The sequence below is a fragment of the Hemitrygon akajei genome, unplaced genomic scaffold (assembly GCF_048418815.1).
Source record: "Hemitrygon akajei unplaced genomic scaffold, sHemAka1.3 Scf000050, whole genome shotgun sequence".
Classification (NCBI taxonomy): domain Eukaryota; kingdom Metazoa; phylum Chordata; class Chondrichthyes; order Myliobatiformes; family Dasyatidae; genus Hemitrygon; species Hemitrygon akajei.
In genome coordinates this window covers 1,984,909-2,002,245 of record NW_027331936.1, presented here as the reverse complement: position 1 = coordinate 2,002,245, position 17,337 = coordinate 1,984,909, and the positions used below count along the sequence as shown (strand labels likewise).

Sequence of the window (17,337 nt, the reverse complement as noted above, 5' to 3'; positions counted from 1 at the left end):
AGAGTTTTACTCAATCATCCCAGCTGCTGCAACACCAGCAACTTCACATCAGGGAGGAAGTTCAAATCAGCTCCGTGTTAAATGTTTAACCATCACGGTGACTGAAGGCAGCTGCAGGTTCATGAGGGACTGTTACTGTCAGATTCTGCAGTTCTTGCGGCTGCTCATCGCACCCAGGACTGAACCCTGGTCACTGAGCATTGGAGGAGTCTGTTCTGCTGATGTTAGCCTTAAACTGGACTGGTGTTTAATATTGTGGATCTGTGAAAGATAAATCAGTTCTGTATCAAATCCCGTGTCTCAGGTACTTACTGTCTCTACCACACTCACGATGCAAACTAGAGAGGCCACTCGGCCCATCTGGTCCCTGCCCATATTTCTGTTCCATATCAGTATATCAAAATCTACCCCTGCCGTTCCCCTCTCACTCTCCCTGAGATGACAGTTTGCAACTAGTCTCCACTCCCTGGGATAGGAGATTTCCCTTGAATTTCATGGAAACATATAAATGCACAACACATTACAGACGCTTTGGCCCACAATGTTTTGCCGACCTACTCTAGAAACTGCTTAGAATTACCCTGCCACATAGCCCTCTATTTTCCTAAGCTCCATGTACCTATCTAAGAGTCTCTTAAAAGACCCTATTGTATCCGCCTCCACCACCGTCACTGGCAGTGCATTCCACACACACACACCATTCTTTGCTTAAAAATCTTAGCTCTGACATCCCCTCTGTACCTACTTCCAAGCAGCTTAAACCTATTCCCCCTCGTGTTAGCCGTTTCTGCCCTGGGAAAAAGCCTCTGGCTATCCACACGACCAATGCCTCTCATCATCTTATACATCTGCATGAATTTCCTGCATGATTTTCTCCGGGCTGAATAAGACGATGAGCTCACTGTGGTTGTGACGTTCTTCAGGGCTCTGGACGAAGTTGGTTAAATTCCTTCTTCCCCGCTCTTTTCAAAGTTTTGGGTCATTTTCACCAATTTTAAAGGACTGTGCCTCAGACAGCTGGGTTGTTGCAATTGTTACGGACCAGCAGCAACAGATCACTAATGGAGTCTGGTTTCGATGTTAAAACCACTCTCATTAGTATCTGCTACAAATATAAAAGATTAAATGAAATAAACAGAAGTTTATTTGCGTATATACAGCTCCCGAGCTCTCAAGCTTGAGAAACAATGCTTAAAGTCTTAAGATGATAAAGTGGAAAAGTTCAGTAATCCACGGAATAAGTGAGTGAGAGGAGAGATTTGTAAATCCACACGAACGTCTAGAGAGAAGGCAATTACGAAGAATTCCACACACATTCCACGCTGGGTAAACGAAATAACAGTCGCCGAAGAACTTATCCGTCGATTCGTTCCGAAATCCACTTAGAAATATCACCAGGTGACAGTGGCAGGAATATCGTCTTCAAGTGGTTACCACAGAACACCCCGATTCCACGTAAGGGCCAACAAAAGTGATACCACAGGATACTGCAACAAATCCTCACATATGGATTATACGAAGTGACAGTCACACATCTGTTGTGCACTGCGTGCCGATGATCAACCTAATCTTTTGGGCATAGCAATGACAAGCTGAACTCTCTCTCTCTCTCTCTCTCTCTCTCTCTCTCTCTCTCTCTCTCTCTCTCTCTCTCTCTCTCTCTCTCTCTCTCTCTCTCTCTCTCTCTCTTCCTCTCCCTCTCCCTCTCTCTCTTCCTCTCCCTCTCCCTCCCCTCCCTCTCTCCCCCCTCTGTCTCTGCTGCAGCGCGTGTGTGACGTCACAGCCCCGCCTCACTCAGGCACTTAAAGCGACACTCACAGTAAACGAATCTGCGATCTCGCAACACAATGCACCTCTAAAGTCTGACAGCAGACTAGCGAGTGAAACTTCGGTTTTGCAGAATCAGAAACCAAAGTGTTGCCAGCCTGAGTCAGGGCTTTGGGGCTCCAGAGAGAGAATGGTCTGTAGTTTACGAGGAGGAAGAGGAAGAGGAAACAGACCAGCAGGATATGGCTACAAAAGGAAGATCAGAAAAATTTGGAAACTGGTTGACCCCAAAAAAAAGATGGTTAGTTTCTGCAAAATACTGGTGGTAACCAAAAGATCAGACAACAATTGTGGAGAGGAATAAATAAACAACTTTTAGACCGAGCCTCTTCAGCATACCTAGACTGTGTACTCCTCTGCTTAGTTGCTGCCTGAGCTGCAGAGTTCCTCTAGCATTTTGTGTGTGAGCGTCTCTGTATTTCCAGCAACTGCAGAATCTCTTGTGTTTTATATCTGCATTTTACTTTGGCATTAGATACACGTTGATATTGAGTACATTGTTTACGTGAGCCGCTTTCTGCGTTAAAAGAGCTGCAGATTTTTTCGATACACCCGAAAAAAAAATGAGATATGGACATTGAACCGGTGCTTCAAGAAATGTTTAATGGCACCGTTACTACCCATAAGGCCCTGCGGTAATACTTTTTGTCAGGCACTGAAGAACTGATGAACTGCGCAGGCGTCAGGCTGATGACGTCTCCGAGTATCACGCATGCGTGCAGAACACAGAAGGCTTTGAAAATGTCGGTTGCAGGTAAGAGCGATTCTCTGTGTTTTTATCTTAAACTCCGACTTCGGGACGATTCCTGTGAATTTCTGACACCGTGGCCAGCAACCCCGGGACAGTCCTGCCCTCTTCCCTCTCTCTCAGCCCCACGATCCGTACATGGGCCCCGGGGAGCTTCCGGCTGATGAGGGAATGGGAACCGATGGATCTCTCAGACAAAGCTGAGCTCCAGCTATCTAAATGCAAGGATTAGGAACTCGGAGAAAGGGAACAAAACCCATCTGTGGACACTTTCTGGAGGTCCAAGATACGTATGTTCCACGACCGCTGGACTAAGTGTGTGAATGTAGGAGGGGACTATGTTGAAAAATAGATGTGCTAGATTTTCTAAAATTGACTCCTTCAACCTTAGGCCACAAACTTATCTATCACCCCTTTTATATAGGGAAAAGCAGTATAACATTAGATGATCATCACCATAAGATGAAAGTTTAAATCTTAGCCTTTGTTTTAAATTAACACTTAGTCTTTCCTGTGATTAGAAAATAGGAATCTTGGCTAAATTACCAGACATAAAGTATGGTGAGGTACAGTGCTAGCATTGTAGATTAGCAAGGATTCTACTTTGGGTTGGACTTCCAGAGCACACTTACTGGATATCCACAGGACAGTATTGTTGAAGACTAAGACAGTACTTTCAAATAGAATTGGAAAGGAAATTTTACCACCTGGTCATTTGCCACCTCTTCTTGTGATTCTGCTCCTAAATGTGAAGACATGGAGAAGTGAGTTTAAAATTATGCCATCGAACTGGTTGTAAGAATGGACCACACCTATTGGTCCTCATTTGCTTTATTCAGAGCCTTGTCAATAGCATGAATAACTGAATAAACATTTCAATAGAATGGGGTGGATTAAACTGAATATATAGGATCTTTAAATTATACCCCTGCCCACTTATTATTTTCGCTGGAAAAGAGATGTTGAAATTCTAAGTAATCCTGACTAAAGTGTAATATGGTTTTTAAAAAAGCTCAAGGTCAAATAAGTGTGAGACATTTGTAGAGCATTTTATAGGAAGGGACATTAAAGACAGTCATCATTCATGCAGATTTTTCCTCCCAGCACTGCCAAAAATACACAAACCACCCCACCTCCCTACAGATCTACTCCGTGCTGTGCCTGATGAACCAGCCAAGATTAGCAGTTCACCATCTGTGGGAAAATTGAGTGCAAATACCTAATAAGTTTGGGATGTGTATATTCGTCTCCCAATTTATGATGTAGGATCATTGATATAATGCTGCTTTGTGTGTAAAATATACAATCCTCTTTGTTCAAATCTTTATTAGCTAGTGAACTTACAAGTTTGCTTCAGGGAGTTAAGCAATTTAATTTTAAACAATAGCATGAATTGATAAATGTTACCAATTTTAAATAGCAAAAAGTTTATAGTATTTTTTTTCCTGGGAAAAAATAAAAGGGGGAAAAAGACTTTGGGTCCGAAGTTTGAATAGTGTTATGATGTGACTGCATTTTTCAAAAGAAAAGAACAAAAATTGTAGTTATCCAAATGCAGAAAGGTTAATCCTACATTAAATGTGAATTGCGATTAAGAGATCCAAGATAATGTGTATTTAATAAAATAATTTAAATCAAATTATTGCTTTAAATCTACATTATACATTCAAGAATGCATTTTAGGTAGCTCAACACCTCATGCAGGTCAGTCAGGTATGTCCGCTCCCTTTAAACTTGCACGTTTCTGTTTCCCAGATGCCTTTGAAACTTTCTTTGACCTTATTTTCTGAGCTTCTTTTAAACTTGCAGGTTATGTGGAACACATCATTCTATTATGTGATGTCTAAAAACAGTGATTTGGAAGTGAGGAATGATGTATTAATATGAGAACATCTAATAATACAGAAAATCTGCTAGTCCGACACCCAAGACCCAACCATGGCAGGTTCACTAAGTTTTACTGTGGTTAGTCACAGGTTTGGAGGGCTGTCGCCTGAAAGTAATGATCATTAATCACCATCAATGTAACATAGTTCACACTAAAAATAAAAGCACAAGGGAGAAATCGGCCTCTGCCGCACCTTTTTTTTTTAGAGTGCTCAGTGGTTCATTTGAAATCAGGTCCAGAATTTACCTGCACTTCTGATGGGAAATCTGTTGGATGTGTTTCTGACAAACATACACCCAAAAAATGTTATGAGTCAATGCACCAAGTGGATTGAACGCCAGCACTTTTGAACGGTGTGTTTCAGCCTATTCTGTTTCAATCTTTATGAAACATGAAAGAATCTGAAAGGTCTAGAACTTGATACAGGGCTAAAAGATTATGAGAGGCATAGACAGGGTGGATAGTCAGTACCTGTTTCCCAGGGCACCAATAGCAAACACCAGAGAGCATATGTATAAAATTAATGGAGGGAAGTTTAGGGGAGACATCAGGGGTAAGTTTTTTTTACACAGAGGGTTGTGAGTGCCTGGAATGACTTGCCAGGGGTGGTGGTGGAGGCTAAAACATTAGGGGTATTTAATAGCCTCTTGGACAGGCACATGGATGAAAGAAAATGGAGGGTTACGGGGTAGTGTGGGTTTAGTTCTTTTTTTTAAGGATTATATGGGTCGGCACAACATGGAGGGCTGAAGGGCCTGTACTGTGCTGTAGTGTTCTATTCTATGAATCTAAAATCTTTTACATCACCAGTTGAGAAAATCATCTTTGTTCTACCTCCAATCACAAAGAGGAAATCTGCAGATGCTGGAAATCGAAGCTACACACACAAATTGCTGGAGGAACACAGCATTAGTACTCTTTTCCATAGATGCTGCCTGGCCTGCTGAGTTCCTCCAGCATTTTGTGTGTGTTGCTTGTTCTACCTCCTCTCGGTCTGCACTTTTCTACCGGTGAGAACATGCTTCCACCAATTCTGTCTGGCTACATAATGATATCAAACACCTTTGCCCTAGCCAACAAGTAGCTTTCACATCACAAATGTGCCAGACTCCAGTGAGACAGATTACTGCCCTTCCCTTCATATTCATTGGCATTACCATCACTGAGTTCACCACCGTCAGTCACCTGGGGGAGGGTTCAGGGGAAATTTTTATGTACAATACTGTGTGTATTGTGGTGATGCAAGAGTTGCTGGAGAATTTTCAAGTGGGAAGAAGTGGAGTGATATTTGGAAATCTGAAATTTAAAGCATCATTTAGGAAGAAGATCACAAATAGGTGGTTTGCCAAAGCTGTGGCGAGTAAATCCTTCATTAACCTGTTACATAGGTTGTATGAGAGTGCAGATGAACTCAATCAAGCCCAGAGCAGATTAACGTTCTTACTGACAGTGATTTGCTCGCTGTTGAAATGAATACCTCTCTATATAAAATTCAGTTTGCACATGTTGTTGTCACTGGGTAAAAATTGTACAGCACAAGATTTTTGCACACACTGGTCATTACAAGTTAGAGGGGACACTGGTGGGAAGGCGGGGAGACCTCTAGTGTCCCTGATGCCCTCACGTAGAAGGTATATATCAAGCTGCTCTTTAAGGAGTTGGAGCTGGAAATGGATGAATTCCGCATCATCCAAGCGTCGGAGGGTGTGATAGGTATGACGTGCAGAGAGTTGAGTTACACCCAAGGTGTAGGACATAGGAAACTGGGTGAGAGTCAGGAAGGAGAATGAGGTTAAATAGCCATCACAGAGTACTCTTGTTGCTATCCCACACAACAACAGGTGGACACTTTACAAATTGTTGGGGGGGATTACCTGGCAGAGGAAAGTCAAAGGGGGTGATAGGGGATTTGTTAGTTAGGGGAACAGAACTAGAAAGGGACTAAGGTCCTAGTGGCAAGGCTTGCTAGTGCTCCCCTGTGGGGTGGGTGGTTAAACTAAAGTTGCAGGGAGGATTGCAGCCAGAATGACAGAACAGATAGTGGAGAGGGAGAATTGAATTGAATTGACTTTATTACATACATCCTTCATATACATGAGTTGTAGAAATCTTTATGTTACATCTCTGTCTAAATGTGCAATATGAAATTTATAATAGTTTATAATAAATAGTATGTACAACAGGAGAGTCAGGATAAATAAAAGTACAATTGTATCAGCATGAATTAATCAATCAGAGGGCCTGGTGGAAGAAGCTGTCCCTGGGCCTGTTGGTCCGGGCTTTCAGGCTGTGGTACCGTTTCCCAGATGGTAGCAGCTGGAACAGTTTGTGGTTGGGGTGACTCTGGTCCCCAATGATCCTTTTTACACAGTGGCCCTTTTTACACACCTGTTTTTGTCAATGTCCTGAATAGTGAGAAGTTCACATCTACATATGCGCTGGGCTGTCCGCTCCACTCTCTGTAGAGTCCTGCAACTGAGTGAAATACAGCACCCATACCGGACAGTGATGCAGCCAGTCAGGATGTCTCAATTGTGCCCCTGTAGAAAGTTGATAGTATTTGGGGCCCCATCCCAAACTTCCTGAACCGCCTGCGGTGAAAGTGGTGCTGTTGTGCCTTTTTCACCACAGAGCCAGTATGTACAGACCAGGTGAGATCCTCGGTGTTGTGTATGCCAGGGAACATAAAGCTGTTCACCCTCTCAACCCCAGATCCTGGGTCAGCCTGTCTCCATTTCTCCTGTAGTCTACAGCCAGCTCCTTTCTTTCAGTGACATTGAGGGCAAGGTTGTTTTTTTGACACCAAACAGATGTCTTTCAGACCTCAGGGCATGAAGTTATGATATTGTAGCCATTACTTGGACTTGTCCTTAGCCCAACAGTCTGAGGGATTTCAAGGAACAAATCTGTAGGGAGATTGCGGACTATGCCAAGAAACAAAGGTTGATAAAGTGAGTGATTTTAACTTTCCATTTATTGACTGGAATCCTAGGCTGTAAAAGGACTAGATGGGGTAGAGCTTATCAAATCTACCTTAATCAGTACATAAAATTCCCAATGTAGAAGTGTGCAATAAGCTAATGGGAAGTGATCTAGGGCTAGTGACAGAAATTAGTGTATGGGAACACTTTGTATCTACTGATCATGAGATTCCAAGTAAATACAGAAAAACAGAGGCCTGGACCTCTCTTGAGATTCTAAATTGGAGAAAGGCCAATTTTTATGGTATTTGCAAGGATTTGACAAGCGTTAATTGGGACAGGATTTTCTTTCACAAAGGAGTACTTGGTAAGTGGGAGTTCTTCAGAAGTGAAATTTTAAGGGTGTAGAGTTTGTATGTGTCTGACAAAATAAAAGTTGAATGGTAACTAGTGCAGGGAATCTTGGTTTTCAAGAGATATTGAGGCCCTGGGACTGTTGGGTGCAACCAAAACTCATTAATGACAACCATTTCATAATTCCACTCCCGAACTCATCTGACTTTCCTTTAGTTGTCTTCTGTTGGATTCTAAAAGCTTCCTAATGGTCTTTTGCTCTTTTGTTTGCCCTCTCCTCTGTTTTTATGTTGGTTTTGGATTCTCATTTAACCCACGGTTGTGCCCTGCTGCCTTTCCAATGCTTCCATGTCTTTGGGATGTATCGATCACTCAGCTCTCGAATTGCTCTCAGAAACTCCAGCCATTGCTGCTCCGTTGTCACTCCTACCTTTTCCCTTCCAAACACGTTTGGCCAGCTTCTCTGTCACAGAAACATGGAGAAGTTCAGTGGACAAACAGGCTATTTGGCCCATCTAGTCAATGCCACATAAACATTTAAGCTCTCTAATGCAACTACCTGCACCGGGATCATCACCCTCCATACCCGTACCATCCAGGTACCTGTCAAACTTCTCTTAATGGTGAAATCGAGCTCATATTCACCACTAGTGCTGACATCTCATTCTACACTCTCACGACCATTTCAGCAAAGAACTTTTCCAAATGTTCCCATTAAATTTTTACCTTCCCTGCTTACCCATGACCTCTGGTTGTCGTCCCACCCAACCTCAGTGGAAAAAGCTGCTTGCATTTACCCTATCTATACCCTTAGAATTTTGTTTACTTCTAACAAATCCTCAAAGCAAGGTATAATTTCCTTGTTTATGTTTAGAGCCCTTTTTAGGTGTATAAGATGATGAGGGGCATTGAGTGTGTGGATAGCCAGAGGATTTTTTCCCAGCGTTAGAATGGCTAACAGGAGGGGGCATAGTTTTAAGGTGCTTGGAAATATATGCCGAGGGGATGTCAGGGGTAGGTTTTTTACACAGAGAGTGTTGGATGTGTCGAATGCACTGCCAGCAGCGGTTGTCGAGGCAGATACAACAGGGACTTTTAACGCTCTCTTAGATAGTTACATGGAGCTCAGAAAAATAGAGGGCTATGCGCTAGGGAAACTCCAGGCAGTTTCTAGAGTAAGTTACATAGTCGGCACAGCACTGTGGGCCAAAGGGTCTGTAATGTGCTATAGATTTCTATGATTCTATGACATTCAAGGGAAATCTCCAAACTCACGGAGTGGTGACTCGTAGTGAATAATGGGAAAGTTACTGGAATGTATGTGCAGGAACCAGAAATATAAGTATTTGGATAGATGTGGACTGATTAAGTATAGGCAGCATGGCTTTGTGCATGGTAGGTCATGTCTAACCAATCTTATAGAGTCTCTCGAGGAAGTTATCAGGGAAGTGGATGAAGGCAAGGCAGTGGATGTTGTCTACATGGACTTTAGCAAGGCACTTGACAAAGTCTCACATGGGAGGTTGGTCAAGAAGGTTCGGTCACTCAGCATTCAAGATGAGACAGTAAATTGGATGAGACACTGTCTTTGGGAGAAGCCAGAGTGTGGTAGCAGATGGTTGCCTCTCTGACTGGAGGCCTGTGTCTAGTGGTGTGCCACGGGGATCAGTGCTGGATCTGTTGTGGTTTGTCATCTGTATCAGTAATCTGGATGATAGTGTGGTTAACTGGATTAGCAGATTCATGACCACCAAGACTGGTGGTGTAGTGGACAGCGAGGAAGACTATCATGGCTTGCAGTGCAATCTGGACCCCCTGGGAAAAATGGTTTGAGAAATGGAAATTGGAATTTAATGCAGACAAGTGTGAGTTGTTGCACTTTGGTATGACCTACCAAGGGAGGTCTTTCACAGTGACTGGTCGGGCACGGAGGAGTGTTTTAGAAGAAAGGGACCTGGGAATACAAGTCCTTAATTCACTGAAAGTGGTATCACAGTTAGATAGTGAAGGAAAAAAAGATTTTAGCCCATTGGCTTTCATGAACCAAATACTGACAATAGATGGATATTATGTTGACTTGTAAAAGAGGCCTAATTTGGAGTATTGTGTGATGTTTTGGTCACCTACCTACAGGAATGATTTAAAAGAGATTCAGAGATTTCAGAGAAAATTCACAAGGATGTTGCCAAGTTTGGAGGACTTGGGTTATAAGGAAAGATTGAACAGGTCAGGACTTTATTAATTGGAATGTAGAAGATTGAGGTGAGATTTGATTGTGGTAGAGGGGCATAGATAGTGTAAATGCAAGCTGGCTTTCTCCACTGAGATGGGGGTGGGACTTCAACCAGTGGCTAGGGGTTAAGGGTGAAAGGTGAAATGTTAAGGGGAACATGAGGGGAAACTTCTTCACACAGATGGTCATCTATGTTTGGAATGAGCAGCCATCCCGATTGGTGCATGCGAGTTCGATTTCAACATTTAAGAGGCTCGTGTAGGTACCTGGATGGTAGGGGTGTGGGAGTGGCAGTTTAAATAGTTCAGCACAAGACTAGATGACCCAAAGGACCTGTTTCTGTGTTGTACTTTTCTACAAGAACCTGAAATATTACAAAAATTCACTCTAACCCCTTTTAGCAGCTGTGCGGACCAACCATTCATCTCAGCAGGAATTTTTTAATATGGTGTTAAAACTGTAGCACTTTCCGTTAATAATACATAAAAGAAAATCCCAGATGCACATCCACAAAGACAATTTGCGTGAGACTGTTTCAGTTACTATGGGGCCAGGCACCCTTGCAGCTCAGCAGGAACAGGGAATAATACCAATGGAGAGAGTCAAACTGAGCCAGGTCACAGATTGGAGACGGCAGAAATGCCCCATTCTTATAGAGACAGGAAGAGCATCAGAGAATTGTTGGTCATTCCAGATACCAGCACTCTGCCCAGTCAGGAGATGTTTTCTCTGTCCAACTTTCGTTGAACCTCACTGTAACAGTGTGATACCAGATCAAACCTTGGCAACTCAAGTAATCTCATCTGAAATGTTGTCCTACACCCATTGATGGATTTTGTAAATCTTTTCACAGGATAAAAATGAGAAGGATTTTGTCGCCGGGAATCTCAAACACGGCACACCAGTTTTGCTGTCTCTGTCTGGATATTTAAGAAGCGGAGCAAGAGATTCAATCGACCATCCTTCCTACTCAGACTGTGGAGAGGGATTTAATTGGTCATTTGACCAAATAGCAAGCCTGTCATTTTACACAGGAGAAAGGCTGTTCACCTGCTCAGACAGTGGGAATGGATTCACTCGGTTATCACAATTGAAGGTACATCAGCAAGTTCACACTGGGCAAGGCCATTCATCTGTTCTGTGTGTGAGAAGGGGTTCAGTCGGTCTTCCCACCTGTGGACACACCAGTCAGTTCACATCACACCGGGCAGAGGCTGGTCATCTGTTTAATTTCTGAGAAAGGATTCACTCAGTCATTTGACCTAATGGCTCGCCAGCGAGTTCACACTGGGGAGAAGCCATTCACCTGTTCAGTCTGTGGGAAGGGATTCACTCATTTATCCCAACTACAGAGTCACCAGCAAGTTCACACTGGGGAGAAGCCATTCACCTGTTCAGTCTGTGGGAAGAGATTCACTCATTTATCCCAACTACAGAATCACCAGCGAGTTCACACTGGGGAGAGGCCGTTCACCTGCTCAGTCTGTGGGAAGGGATTCACTCAGTCATCCAACCTACTGGTACATCAGCGAGTTCACACTGGGGAGAAGCCGTTCACCTGCTCAGAATGTGGGAAAGGATTCAGTGACTTATCCAGCCTACTGAGACATCAGCGACTTCACACTGGGGAGAAGCCGTTCACCTGCTCAGAATGTGGGAAAGGATTCACTCAGTCATCCCAACTACTGAGACATCAGCGAGTTCACACTGGGGAAAAGCCGTTCACCTGCTCAGAATGTGGGAAAGGATTTACTGATTCATCCACCCTACAGAGTCATCAGCGAGTTCACACTGGGGAGAAGCCGTTCACCTGTTCAGAATGTGGGAAGGGATTTACTCAGTTATCCAAAGTACAGTGTCATCTGCGAGTTCACACTGGGGAGAGGCCATTCATCTGCTCAGACTGTGGGAAGGGATTCACTCGGTTATCCACCCTACAGAGACATCAGCGAGTTCACACTGGGGAGAAGCCGTTCATCTGCTCAGAATGTGGGAAAGGATTCACTCAGTCATCCCACCTACAGAGTCATCAGCGAGTTCACACTGGGGAGAAGCCATTCACCTGCTCAGTCTGTGGGAAGGGATTCACTGAGTCATCCCAACTACAGAGTCATCAGCGAGTTCACACTGGGGAGAAGCCGTTCACCTGTTCAGAATGTGGGAAGAGATTTACTCAGTCATCCCAACTACAGAGTCATCAGCGAATTCACACTGGGGAGAGGCCGTTCACCTGCTCAGTCTGTGGGGAGAGATTCGCTCATTCATCCACCCTACAGAGACACCAGCGAGCTCACACTGGGGAGAAGCCTTTCATCTGCTCAGAATGTGGGAAGAGATTCACTGAGTCATGCCAACTACTGAGTCATCAGCGCGTTCACACTGGGGAGAAGCCGTTCACCTGCTTATTCTGTGGGAAGAGATTCACTGATCCATCCACCCTACAGAAACACCAGCGAGTTCACACTGGGGAGAAGCCATTCACCTGTTCAGAATGTGGGAAGAGATTTACTCAGTCATCCCAACTACAGAGCCATCAGCGAATTCACAATGGGGAGAGGCCGTTCACCTGCACAGTCTGTGGGAACGGATTCATTGATCCATCCACCCTACAGAGACACCAGCGAGTTCACACTGGGGAGAAGCCATTCACCTGTTCAGAATGTGGGAAGAGATTTACTCAGTCATCCCAACTACAGAGACATCAGCGAGTTCACAATGGAGAGAGGCCATTCACCTGCTCAGAATGTGGGAAGGGATTTACTCAATCTTCCACCCTACTGAGACATGAGCGTGTTCACTCCGGTGAGAAGTTGTTCAATTGCACAGAATGTGGGAAACGGTTCACTCTGTCATCCCACCTTCTGCAACACCAGCGAGTTCACACTGGAGAGAGGCCATTCACCTGCTCAGAATGTGGGAAGAGATTCACTCGGTCTTCCACACTACAGAGACATCAGCGAGTTCACACTGGAGAGGAGCCATTTACCTGCTGAGAATGTGGGAAAGGATTCACTCAGTCATCCCAACTACTGGCACACCAGTCAGCTGTTATGAATCCCTAGGTTTTGTTTGCTGTGGACTGTCATTTTAAGAGAGAGAGAGAGATTAAGAAGGTGAATCAGTCTGACTTGCAGCTTGTTTACATCACTCCCAGCTTGTTTAGTTTTAACTGAGGACACAGACACTCAGAGTCAGACGGAGATGAATGAGGAAAAATGGAAGGATCGAAACAAGGGAAATAGGTGCCAAGGGTCACTGTTTGGAATTTTCCTATGCCCACAAGTGTGGGTTAATTATCGATTCAGCGTACATCGAATGTGTGGTTGTCACCTCGTTTAATCGATAGGAGTGGATCTGATTTGGGGTATCCTATGAAGACCACTGATGTGTTAACCCTTGCCTGGGTGTGGTGTGGTAATTCATTTGAAGACAATACGCCTTATGACAAGTCACTTTGGGTGATAATTAGTAGGTGGATTTGGAAGGATGACAGATAAAATCTACAGTGACTATTCTCTCGTTTTACCACCATGGAACATGTGGAATTCGACATATTTGCCTTCCCTTGACATTTACCCTGGATTACAAATATCTCTCTCATCACCTATTCTGTGGTTGAACTGAACTTTCATAATTTACCATCTCAAGACTCCAGACGTTGTTTCCCCCGAGCTCAATAGTTTTGGATTTATATTTAAACACATATATACACATAACACTGTTAACTTTTGTTTATCTTGCTTAAGTTACTATATTATAAGTAGATTCTAATAAAGATAGTTTTAACATCAAAAACAGACTCCTGGTGTAGTCTCCACGAGGAAATCTGCAGATGTTGGAAATTCAAACGCACACAAAATGCTGGTAGAACACAGCAGGCCAGGCAGCATCTATAAGGAGAAGCACTGTCAACGTTTCAGGCCGAGACCCTTCGTCAGGCAATCTCCTGAAGAAGGGTAAAAAGTTTGTTTGGACCGAGCCTTGTCAGGAGGCATTTGATCGATTGAAAGTTATTATTTGAGATTAGGCCAATCAATGTAGTGTTGTCAGCAAATTTCATTAGCAGATTGGAGCTGTGGGTGGCAACACAGTGTCATGGGTGCACAGAGAGTAAAGGAGGGGGACAAAGAGAGAACCCTGTGGGTTATGTGTCCCTGAGGGTCAGAGAGAGAGAGGAGATGGAGCCCACTCTTACCACCTGCCAGCGATCTGACAGGAAGTCCAGAATCCAGCTACACAAGGCAGGGTGAAGGCCGATGTCTCTGAGCTTCTTGTCGATACCTCACGCCTTCGTATGGCTACTGCTCTGCCCATGACTGAAAGGAACTGCAGAGAACTATGGAGAACAGATAACATCAGAGAAACAAGCCTCCGCTCCATGGACTCTTCCTACACTTCCCCTCCCTCGGAAAAGCAAGGCATGTACACAAAGAACCTCATAACCTGGACATTCATGCTGCAAACCTGCTCCCACATTGGCAGAGAGATACAAAAGCCTTGAAGCGCTTAACACCAGGGTGAAGGATGGTTTCCTGTCTGCAGTTATAAGCCAAATGAATGATAAAATGGACTCAAACTCACAATGTAACTCGACGTGACCCTGCACCATATGTCTATCTGTACTGCACTTTCTCTGCAGCCATAATGCTTTGTTACAGTTATTGTTTTGTCGTATATCAGCTCAATGTACTGTTGTAATGTATCTATCTGTGTGGATGGTACGTCAGGCAAGATTTTCACGGTAGCTCAGTACATGATGAGAATAAACAAATTCCCCATTTGTATTGTGTGGAAATATTAGACAGTTTGAGCTTCTGCTCTGGAACCTCAGAAGGAAACTTAACTGTTGTCATTTCTGTGGAATACAAATAAATGGAAAATGCTTCAATCTCACATTACGATCTGCGGTAACTGGGATCAGGTGACCGGTGGTGGGTCTCCCATATCAATATCAGAATCAGGTTTAATAGCACCGGCATATGTCATGAAATTCGTTGTCTCTGTGGCAGCAGTAGAACCTAATTGATAACCATAGATTTTAACCATTGTGACTTAAAATAAGAATATACATTTTAAGTAGTTAAATTATATAAATAATACAAAAATATTTTTTTTAAATGTAATAAACTATTTTAATTGTGTCGACTATTTGACTGACTGGGTTGTTGCTTTGGAAGTAGTGGAGTGAAGCTTAACTGAACTGCACACATTTATGAGAAGCTCAGAGAAATAGAAAAGGCTAAATTCTCACATCAATGGGTCAGACACCCAGAAACATTGGCTGCACATCAGCAGATAAAAACAGTGGAATGAAACATGCTGAAAATATTGCAGAAAAGAAACATATTGGCCACCACAACGAGAGGACGTGACAGATCCGGATCTCACTGCCTTGTCTGAACGGGGAAAGATGAAGCTACACGGACACATAGAGCAGTGACCCGCAGATGCTGCAGATGTGCAGAAAAACTTGAACAGGAAACGGGATCACGTGACCGGATTGGTCTCCCACCCCCAGACAGATGTCCAGCTACCCACTACACTGTGGAAATAAGCAAACTTGCGCTCACATCTCCTCTCACCTCAAATGTATTAGACACTTCAACCCCCAGGAAAAATATATCGTCTGTCCACTCTGTCTAATCATCTCGTAATCTAATAAACATCCATCCAGTCTCAAACCAGCCTGCGCCGCTCTAGAGAAAACAACACAACTTTGTCCAGCCTCTCGTTATAATTCATGCCCTCTAATCCAGTCAGTATCCTGGTAAACCTCTTCGGCGCCCTCTCCAAAGCCCCGACATCCTTCCGAGAATGGGGGCGACCAGAACTGCATGAAACACTTCAGATGTGGTCTAACTAGTTTTATAAAACTGTGTTACGAACTGTAGCGTTTTAGAAACGAAACAGCAGCAAAATAGTTCACAGTGGAGTCTGATTTTGATGTTAAAACCACTCTCTTTATTGGAATCTACTTATGATGTAGTAACTTTTAAAAAAATGGAAAGTTAACAGTGTTATGTATATATATCTGTAAATATAATTCCCAGACTATTGAGCCTGAGGGAAAAAAGCTCAGAGTCTTGAGATGGTAAAGCAGGAAAGTTCAGTAATCCACGGAATAAATGAATCGAGAGAGATATTTGTGATCCAGGGTGAAACGTAGAGAAAGGGCCGTTACTTCAAAATAACCGCTGACGACGTTGAATCCGTCCACATACGAGTTCTCAGCGAAAGTGACCTGTCACAGGAATACAGTCTTCCAGGGGTTACCACACAACATACCCAGGCAAGGGTTAACACAAGATATTCCAAAGTCCACTCCTATGGATTATACGAAGTGACAGCCACACACATTTGTTGTGGATCCGTGTACCGATGATCAACGCACTCTTGTGGGCATAGGAGAGTTCCAAGCCTCAGCTGTGACTAACTGAAGCGATCAGCTTTTCCAGTCTGTCTCGCTCTTTAGACTGGCCGACTGCCTGACTGCAGATCGCTCTCTCTCTCTTATGGTTAATCCACAGTCAGCGCTGTCAGCCTGTGACTGACGTCATAGTCCCGCCTCCTCACGCCGGCGCTCTTAAAGAAACAGTCACAGTACGACCGCAGACTCGGAACAGCTGCAACACAACTTCCCGACTTTTGAACTCAATGCTTCAACTAATAAAGACAACCACGCCATTTGCCTTCTTAACCACCCGATCAATCTGTGCAGTCTCTTTAAGGGAGCGATGAACTGGGAGTCTAAGATCCCTCTGATCATCGACACTGTTCAGGGTTTTGCATTTAACAGTGTACTGTCTCATACATTCGACCTACCGAGCTGCCAAGATGATCATCACTAATCAAATCTCAGTGAGATTTCTCAGGTCCTGTTCAATTTATTGCCAAGTGCACAAGTACGGGAAGGTACAGGGACAGAGAAACACTGATTTGTGGCAGCATCACAGGCAAGTACATTCAGATAACACACGGAGCATAAGTTATACGATGTTCTGTCAGTAACAATCTATAAAAATATGTTTTATGTCATTAACAATATTTAAAATACATTGTGTCATGATCAATATTAAAATGTACATTTTGTATCAATAACAGACTTGGAAATGTTGAATTTGCTCCCTGTCTCCATTCCTCCTGTAATCCACAACCAGCTCCTTTGTTTTTGTCGCAATGAGGGAGAGGTTGTTTTCTTGACACCACTGTGTCGGGGTGATGACTTCTTCGCTGTAAGCTGCCTCGTTATTGTTTGGGATTCGGCCGATCAAAGTAGTGTAGTCAACATTGATTAATTAGCTGATTGGAACCCGCCACTGCAGCCCCACAGTGCACTATGTACTGATTGTAAAGCTACGAAATTGCA

General features: G+C 43.7%; 2 protein-coding genes across 2 annotated transcripts in view; both read left to right on the top strand.

Moving 5' to 3' along the window:
- Window positions 1-17,337, top strand: part of LOC140721129 (NACHT, LRR and PYD domains-containing protein 3-like) — a 752,838-nt gene that overhangs the window by 681,797 nt on the left and 53,704 nt on the right. The gene's annotated exons all lie outside the window — the stretch shown is intronic.
- LOC140721131 (uncharacterized) lies at window positions 11,237-13,401 on the top strand. Its single transcript, XM_073036007.1, has 2 exons — window positions 11,237-12,780; window positions 12,865-13,401. Exons 1-2 carry the CDS (start codon window positions 11,237-11,239, stop codon window positions 12,962-12,964), a joined length of 1,644 nt encoding a protein of 547 aa, XP_072892108.1. The 3' UTR covers window positions 12,965-13,401.